The sequence below is a fragment of the Paroedura picta genome, chromosome 3 (assembly GCF_049243985.1).
Source record: "Paroedura picta isolate Pp20150507F chromosome 3, Ppicta_v3.0, whole genome shotgun sequence".
NCBI classification, from domain to species: domain Eukaryota; kingdom Metazoa; phylum Chordata; class Lepidosauria; order Squamata; family Gekkonidae; genus Paroedura; species Paroedura picta.
Genome location: NC_135371.1, coordinates 102,238,143 through 102,247,029, shown reverse-complemented (window position 1 = coordinate 102,247,029; position 8,887 = coordinate 102,238,143). Strand labels below are relative to the sequence as shown.

Sequence of the window (8,887 nt, the reverse complement as noted above, 5' to 3'; positions counted from 1 at the left end):
GGCTTCCGGTTCTCCGTCTTATCGCTACAAAGGAGGTCCCTTTTTAGCGCTTCTGGCCTCCCGTGCCCGTCAATCAAACTGCAGGCACACCTTTGACCTCGACCCTGAAGCCGAACTTGTCGGGGTTCCCTTTTTTTTTAAAAAACCCAGGAAACCCCGTAGCAACGCGTTATCGTCCAATCATTGGCGCCCTTGGAACGTGTTTTCTATTGTTTTCTAGGAACCAGATGCATTGACATGTTTGATTGGTTAATCCCCGCCCACAGTACACGCCCACAGGTTACCTGCTTATATGCACCTGGGCAGACACGCGGTCGGCCTCACTCTTTTGTTTGCGTAGCCTACTGCCCGCAGCACAGGTCAACGTTGCAATGGAGAGGCTTATTTTTCAATTGCTGGCTTACATGCTCGCGGTGGTCCAGCGCATGAATATCGCCTTGTCGCGTCGGACGTCTGCTATCGCGGAGTACCGAGAACGGGTGGCCGGAACGCTGACCAGCAGCAGAAGACGTTCTGTAAGGGTAACCATGGCGGCCAAGAAACGCTGGCAAGCTCTGGCAGAGGTCCGGTTCCCCAGACAGTTCTGGGTGGACGAACGATCCTCTGACTGGTGGGAGAATTTTGTGTGGACTCGCTGGGATGATGACCACTGGATTGCCAACTTCAGGATGTCGAGGGGGACATTTTTTGAACTCGTGGAGGCTCTACGTGGACGCATGGAGAGGCAAGTCACTGGCATGCGGCGCCCCGTTCCAGTTGAAAAAAGGGTGGCTGCCGCATTGTGGTACTTGGCCACCCCTCAGTACTTCCGGACAGTAGCCCAGCAATTCGGACTCGGAGTCACTACGGTTGGCGATATCCTTAAGGAGTTCTGCCTCGCCATGGAGGCGGAATTGTTCAGCAAAGTCGTGTGCCTCGGAGACCGGCTTGGAGCGGTGAGTGTCATTCTATCCCCTTTGCCCTTTAAATTTTTTTTCTTGTTTGACAGGTCAGCAACGAAGACGCGATACACCCCACGCTGACATGCCATGGCTTATATTCTTTTCTTTCCCTTATTCCAGAGTATGGACGGGTTTGCCAGGCTTGGATTCCCGCATTGTTTTGCGGCCGTCGATGGAAGCCACATCCCTATCCGTGCCCCCGGGGGAAGCATAAAAGAGTACGGGAACAGGAAGGACTTTTGCTCTGTTCTCCTGCAAGGAACAGTGGACTTCTCCGGCCGGTTTATCGATGCCGAGGTGGGGTGGAGTGGCAGGAGGCATGATGCCCTTGTTTTCAGGGAATCCAACCTCAGGAAAGCCATGGACGAAGGGGTCTTTGTTCCAGGAAACCCCACCGCCACCATTGAGGGCGTGCGTGTGCCGGCGTTGGTCCTCGGGGACGGAGCCTACCCATTACGACGCTGGCTCATGACTCCCTACAAGCGGCCAAGGACGGACGTGCAGAGCCACTACAACCTCAGTCACTCCCGGGCAAGGAATGTAGTGGAGCGTGCCTTTGGACGTTTGAAGTCACGGTTCCGTTGTTTAATGTCACGACTCCATGTACATATTGACAATGTGACTCCGCTGATAATCGCATGTGTGATTTTGCACAACATATGCGAGGACAAGGGACATAACATCCCCTTCCCTGAGGACGAACCTGAACCTGTAGTCCTTCAGGATACACAGGACATCCCTGAAGCAAGGAGAAAAAGGATATATGCTGAGGGGTGCAAGGTTCGGGACGCCATAGCCACCCACATCTACAGAAACAGGAGGCGTGTTTAATTGTTTTTCCTACTCTGTTGTTGAATAAAGTTTTGTGTTCTTTGTTTAACCTTGTCTTGTGCGGTTTGTGTACTTTGCCAGCAAAAAAACGGGGATTCTCTGGTCCAAAAGCACTTTGACAGCCCTAAATGCTAACTCCCCACTGAAATTGACAAACACAATACGGAAGCGCTGAATGGGGAAAGTTCGGGGAGGCGGGTAGCCAGGAAGTATTGGCGACCCCTGTCAAACCGGAGGATCAATCCACTCATGTTCCAAGGAATAATTTTATTGGTGGGCAGCTTTGATACATTTAAAAAACGGGGTGGTCGATCGGAGCAACGCACGTTCGTTCCCTAACCGTCATTCCGAAGATGCCGAAGCCACGGAAGGGCTCCTTCTGGCAGCGCGCCGAGGCTGAGGCACTTCTGGAGCTTGTGCTACAATCAAAAAGTGTTGGCCGCCTAATGGCCAGCACCCATTGCCACACCAAGGGTGCCTACCTGGTGTTGGCTTCAAAGCTGAGGGAGAGGGGCTACGTCCGGACCTGGGAGCAGGTCCGGACAAAATTCAAGCGCCTTAAGCTGGACTTCCTAAACAGTCTGGAACAGTGGGGGGGGATCCCGCAGCCAAGTGGGAGGACGGTCTTCCACGACCAGATGGTTAAAATATGGGAGAAGGCTGGGAAGCCCCCCCTGGACATGAGGAGGCATATGGGTGAGTGCTGCCCTCGTTGTGTTTTGCCCTTAAACATGCATGGAATGACTAGCTGCCTCTTTCCCCTACTGTCCCCAATGAAATTCGAGAAAGTATTTAGATGCTGTCAACCCCCTCAGACTTAGCCAGCCAGTACTGTAGAACCACTTTGGTTATGCGCTTAGACTCTAACTGTGGTGTGTCTACCTGCTGTGTTTCATCTCTGTTTTGTGTGCTTTTAATTATGATTTGTCTTTTTCTTTGCCCAGCCACACAATCACCATCCAAGCTGGCAACAGCACCTGAGCGTGAGGAGGGGGAGGAAGAGGGACCTTCCACCTCGGGACAGGCTGCAGGTGAGAGTTTTATGCCTGTGCGGGAGACCCATGTGTGTGTACCCCCATGGAGCCATATGGGAGCCTGCTGTGATGCTCCCATTTGAAGTGTTATTAAATTCTTTGTTTGATTTCTATAGCTGAAACTGTGGAGGCAAGGCTGCGTGCCATGGAGGCCAGAGTTACTTCCCTGGAGGCTCAAGTGGCAGAGCTGAAAGGGGAGATTGAGCAGCACAGGCAACAGAGGGAGGCGGAAGAACGTAGGTTATGTTCCCCACTGCCCAACTCATCTCACACTGTGGCTAAGGCCACTTAAAAGTGTATGCATGTAAACTAAAGAAATTTGAAAATATGTGTGGTACTAATGTGTACTTTTTCTCCCTCCCCACAGTTAAGAAGAAGGAGGACGAAGAGCTCTTCCGGCGCAAAGTTAGGGGGACCGTGGGACGGCTGTGCAGGAGAGTTAGGGCGATGGAAGGGGCTGGGGAGGGGAGCGGTGGGAACTGAGTTTTGTTTCCTGTTTGTGTTTTGGGGTAGGGGTTGGGGGGGGGGCTCCAAGTTTCATTCCCTAATGTTTTTCCCCTGTTAAATGTATACCTTTGTTAAAAAAAATAGGTTTTCCAGGGGGGTGGGGGGTGGTGGTGCTGGTGGGGCTCCAAGTTTCATTCCCTAATGTTTTTCCCCTGTTAAAATGTTGTTTAAAATAAAATGTTATTGCAAATTTTATAACAAGACTCCAGTGTGACTTCTTAAACTCGCACATATTTAACCCCACACCACACTCCTAAAACTCCTTGAACTAACACCCCTCCAACCTCCAACCCACACAGCAGTACCACAATATACACAATCACTAGAGAGGCCGCTTTCAGCCTTGCAGATTCTACAGTAGGGTACACAGAGACAGAGTCAAAAATATAAACTTTATTCAACAAACAACAAAACACAGATAACATGAAATAGAAAAAGTGGGCAAAACTAGGAGGGGGAGTACTTGTCTGCTGGTTTAATTTTTCTCTTTCCGAGAATAGTCCTCCTTCTTGTTTGGGTGGAGGCATTCTGAGAGGGAGTTGGTGGGGTGGGTGCTGGAAGTGGTGGTGTTGGTGTGGGTGGTGGTGGGGGGGCGATTTGTGGAGGGTAGGCCCTTTCCATGACCGCTACTGCCCTCTCCATGAGTCTCCTTATCAGTCGCACCTCCTCCACGCCTTCGCGTAGGATTTGGTTTGTCTCTCTAAGGACTGCCCTCAATTTTCTCCCCTCCTGGGCAATGAGTGTGAGCATGGCTTGGTCAGCGGCCGCGGCACGCCGTGACTCCTCATAGCAGTGCTCAAGGAGCCTCTCTCCCACGCTTGTCAAGACTGAGACGCGCCTCAGCCTGCCGCGTTCCCTCGTAAGCCTCTCCTCTGCTGGGAGCGCACCTCTAGGTGGTGGGCTGCCTGGAGGCAGGGGTGGTTCCTCCTCCTCATCTGAAAGAACCTCTGTTGGCAAAAAATGAGAAACAAAACTGTTAGTAACATCAAAAAAGTCAAAACACACCATGGTGGACATGGTGTCCTTTTTTGTCCCCGTGTTTTCCTGCCAAGAATTTAAACAATCCCCGGTGAGCACATGGCTATTGTTTGTTTGCCCATGTTGTGCTTTTACTTTTGCCTACTTTCACAGCAGGACTCTCAACAATTAAAAGGGAGCACATGGTTAGTGCCTAGCGACATTGTCCTGCAGCTATGGCTCGAAAGGAACAGGTCATGCACGCTCACCATCTTGAATCTGTATCCGCCTGCGCCGGGCAGGAGGTCCAAGCACCCCAGGCTGTTCCTCCTCCTGTGTTCCGGGTATGAAATCTGCAAAAAAAGGAAAAAAAAAAGATCTAGGACCAAAGGGTGGCAAAGCCAGCTTCAAAGCCTACACCAGCAACGCAGAGGGACTCTCTTCTTTCTCTTAGCAGTGCTGCTGCCCTGCACAAACAGAAAAGCACAAAGCAGTTAAAACAGCCCCCCCCCCCTATTTTTACTAATACTTACCAATGTTAGTTGATGCCCCCGAATCACTATCCACGTCAGGTGCTGCTGGAGACTCTAGGGGCCCCGTCCCTGGCAACTGTGTCTCTGTGGACAAGAGCAGAAAATAGTGAAAAATGAGCAAGCATACACCATGAACCACAAAGCAAGCTCCCAAAGTAGTGAGCCAAAGTACTGCAGAAGGCCTATGGGCGAGGCATGCAGCAAATATTTTGGGGCTGTGGGTTAAACATGACCGTTTAAAATACTAACCACATCAAGCACTCCACAGCCAACCATCTTATTAAATCTTTTAAAAATTAAAATTAAATTATAACATTAAAACCGTTTCAAATAGTAACCACAGCAAGCACTCCACAGCCTACCTTCTTTTAAAATCTTTTAAAAATTAAATTATAAAATTATAAAATTAAAACCGTTTCAAATAGTAACCACAGCAAGCACTCCACAGCCTACCATCTTATGCGTTGCAACGAACACACGAGAAAACGATGCCCAAACGTCAGAACACACATTTGCTCAAAAGGAAATATAAAATAAAAAGAAAATCACTTACCGGAGGCAAGGGGCGTTTGCTCAGGAGCCTCCTCTTGCTCCCCAGGAGCGATGGCGATCAGGTCCAGCGTTACCGATTCCGCGGCTCGTTGCTGGACGGGGGGTGGAGGGCGAAAGCTGGACGAGGTTCCCTCGCCGGGATCCTCCTCAGCGGGTGGTTCCTCGACCGGGGCAGCCGGCTTCCGAACCACCTTAAGGCTCCGGCCGACGCGCTTCGGCCTGCCGGATCCTTCCCCGTCCCCGTACAGCTGGCGCTGCTCCTCGAAGTAGGGGCAGGTAACCTTTTCGTTGCCGGAACCCTTATTATGGTTCACGGCACGCATGTACTCTGCCCTCATTGTCTTGGTCTTCGACCGGCATTCAAGGCCGGTCCTGTTGTGGCCCAGGGCGCGCATCTTAATAGCCACTTGTTCAAAAACCTCCCTATTCCTGTGGGAGGACTGGAACGCGTCCTGGATTTTCTCCTCCGAGAAAATCCCGATCAGGTCCCTGATCTCCGCGTCCCTCCAAGTAGGGCCACGGCCGGTTGCAGGGACGGACGAGGCTTGAGAAGACGATTCCATGTTGCTTTCGCTAGTAGCTGAGCAAAATGGTGGTGGGAGGTGCAGGGTGCAACGGATCATATACCTTCCCGCACACAAAGACAAAGGGACTAGCCGGCTCCTGATTGGTGGAGGGCAGCAGGGGACACGCACATTGGCCACATCAGGTCACATGTCACGTTCAAAACTCCTCGCGCGGGAACAGGATCTGCTCCTAATGGCCAGATTGGCGCCCTTGTTGTTTGACTTAACGCATGCGCGTATTCGTTTACACGCGAGAAGAGCAGTTTGAACATGCAGCGGGAGCCATTTTAGGAAAATGTCCGCCATTACACAAACGCATGCCGGTGTTCAACCGAGAGCAAGTGCGGCAGTACTCGGCAGTTCCCCAATAATATTCACCAGCCACAGCATAAATCAACCAAACATGACATGTTACTGGCGTACGTTCGTTGGCACGCTCAGAGGAATGTTTTTTAAAATGAACGGGGGACGGCGACTCCGCTTGCCGGAGGTCTAGCCGCCAATGGAAGGGGTTGTCCGCACCCAAGCACAAGCACGCACCGGGAACCACACAAAGACCCACTACACATAAGCCGCCCCTCATGATATCACCACGAATCATGTCTATTGAACCCCTGTAAGCTAAGCAGGAGACTGCGAGCGGCGACCATTCGTTGGCACGCTCAGAGGAAAATTTTTTAAAATGAACGGGGGACGGCAACTCCGCTTGCCGGAGGTCTAGCCGCCAATGGAAGGGGTTGTCCGCACCCAAGCACAAGCACGCACCGGGAACCACACAAAGACCCACTACACATAAGCCGCCCCTCATGATATCACCACGAATCATGTCTATTGAACCCCTCTAAGCTAAGCAGGAGACTGCGAGCGGCGAACGTTCGTTGGCACGCTCAGAGGAAAATTTTTTAAAATGCTCCCTGTACGTTGACTCCGCTAGGACTGGCCGATGGTAGACGGGGTTTTAAGCTTTGGGCAAATTTTGGGAACGTGACGGTGTGTGCCACTGTGCTTGTGAAAAACTCTTGTGGTGTCCGGGCAGAATTTCCGAAAGTGATCGTGCTTGAAAGCCAGTCGCTGTCCCGTTGCCTCGTAGATCCCCGCTCGCTCGGAGAAAAAAAAAATGGCGAACAGTTCGCCGGAAGTTTGGAGGACAGGCTCGGGAGGAGGGACTTTGAAGAACCCGCAACAATGGTAACGCACAGGTCTTTAGCGCTAGTGTTGCAGATTGGTTGCAGGAGTGTATCGCTATCCGGAGGGTGAATCCAGTTTTCTGGATTCCCCTAGAAGCGCTACAACGAAGCGCTTTTGGCGGTTCGGTTTCAGGATTGTTGCAGATTGTTTACGACGTCGTGCGTTATGGCAAATTAGTAGCGTTTTCAATCAGCTACCATTGTGCTATTTTTAAGCCGTGGGAAATGCCCCTTGGTGCTGGTTGTCTGGGGGGGGGGGTTAGCCTGGGGGAGGCTCGAGCTCCTCAGCCCCCCCCCCATGTTTATGCCCATGCTCTTAACCACCACTTTCCAGAACTGCTGTGCCCTGTGGCATTCCCCACAGAGATGTATAAGAAATATGTTACACTGATTAGTAAGTGATAGCTATGTAGTCCTAAACAGATTTACAGTCTTCTGATCCCATTGTCTGAGAAGAGATTCAATCTGTTGAGGACCGCAATGTGAATATCAGTGGGAGTTTAGCCAGGATAATGACTTATGTAGGAAGGAGATCAGCATAGCTTTTGCATTGTCAAGTTTGGGAAAGTCATGTTTCTTTTCAATGGCCTTCGGTAAAAAACAAAAAAACAATCTATAAAAAATTAATTCTGTCTTGTCCCTATACTTGGAATGATCTCTTATCTCCATGAATCATTTTAATGGATACATTGCTTGACACAAAAGACTCCACCATCTGTGCTGTCCTCTAAATACCAAGCAGAAAAAGAACAATCATCATTCTCAAAGACATTGAATATTGTTGCTATACAAGTGATTTAGGTTGTAGAAAGCTGATAGATTTTTCTGTCTGTGCTATCTACCCCTTTGAAGTTAGGGGTAAGGTAACAAACTCTTGTTCCACCCTTTGCTCATAGGCCGTGATTCAAAAGTCATTCTCCATAAATTAGTGGCTATGCCTCCCCTCCCCCATGGAAATTTCTAGCCATTAGAATCATAGAGTTGGAAGGGGCCACACAGGTAATCTAATCCAACCCCCTGCTCAATGAAGAATCAGCCTAAAGCATCCAGGATAAGTGTCTGTCCAGCCACTATCAGAAGGCTGCCAGTGAGGGGGAGCACACCACCTCCTTAGGCAGTCAATTCCATTGCTGAACTATTCTGACTGTGAAATTTCCCCCTCCTCTAAGAGACAACATTTCAAATTCTCAAAGACAGCAATCATGATCTTCTAAAAAAAAAAAAAACTCCTCTTCTCCAGACCAAACATTTCTAAGTTTCTTTCTCTTTCCTCATAGGGCTTGGTCCCCAGGCCCCGATCATCCTCATGTCATGAACCCCTAATTCCTGACCCGTAGTTCTCACCCTCTTTTGAGATTCGCTTGATTGCCTTGTGCTCCCAGATCTCCTGGTGAGGCACCTTCCCAGGCCCACTCAAGAGCACCCCTCCCATCTTCACTTGCATTTCAAAGGCTCATCCTGTTCTCACTTTCTTATCTCAAGGCTGTTCTCACTAGCCACTCAGTCTAAATACCATATACCTTGGATGTTTTGGCACTTTGTAAATAAAAAGGGACTGTATTGCTCTTTCTGTGTGAATTATTGTTCCTGCCAAATGCTGCCCCAACGCCCCCTCACCTAGCCCAGGTATATATGCTTTGCAACCATCTTGCCCAGTATCTCTGTCAAGATTCCGGTCTATGAACCTATGTGATGTGCTTATTCCTGATTCTCCAAATTAAGACTTTTACTTAAAGCTTCATCCTGAAGCCCAAGAGTGATGTCTGTGATGTAAATCTA

The 8,887-nt window shown here is 50.0% G+C and overlaps 1 protein-coding gene across 1 annotated transcript; it reads right to left on the bottom strand.

Annotated features, from left to right (window-relative positions):
* Positions 1–3,691: 3,691 nt before the first annotated feature.
* Positions 3,692–6,559, bottom strand: LOC143832500 (uncharacterized). Its single transcript, XM_077327021.1, has 4 exons — positions 5,357–6,559; positions 4,804–4,887; positions 4,540–4,623; positions 3,692–4,260 (listed from the first exon to the last, which is right to left on the bottom strand). The coding sequence occupies exons 1-4, from the start codon at positions 5,976–5,978 to the stop codon at positions 3,761–3,763; spliced, it is 1,290 nt and encodes a 429-aa protein (XP_077183136.1). The 5' UTR covers positions 5,979–6,559; the 3' UTR covers positions 3,692–3,760.
* Positions 6,560–8,887: the final 2,328 nt, after the last annotated feature.

Bases quoted from the DNA above. Each gene is read 5' to 3' on its own strand.
- LOC143832500 (XM_077327021.1), bottom strand. From the start codon at position 5,978: ATGATCCGTTGCACCCTGCACCTCCCACCACCATTTTGCTCAGCTACT. The intron at 4,888-5,356 runs GTAAGTGATTTT...TCTTGTCCACAG, and splicing joins GCAAACGCCCCTTGCCTCCG to AGACACAGTTGCCAGGGACG. The intron at 4,261-4,539 runs GTGAGCGTGCAT...TTTTGCCAACAG, and splicing joins GCGGATACAGATTCAAGATG to AGGTTCTTTCAGATGAGGAG.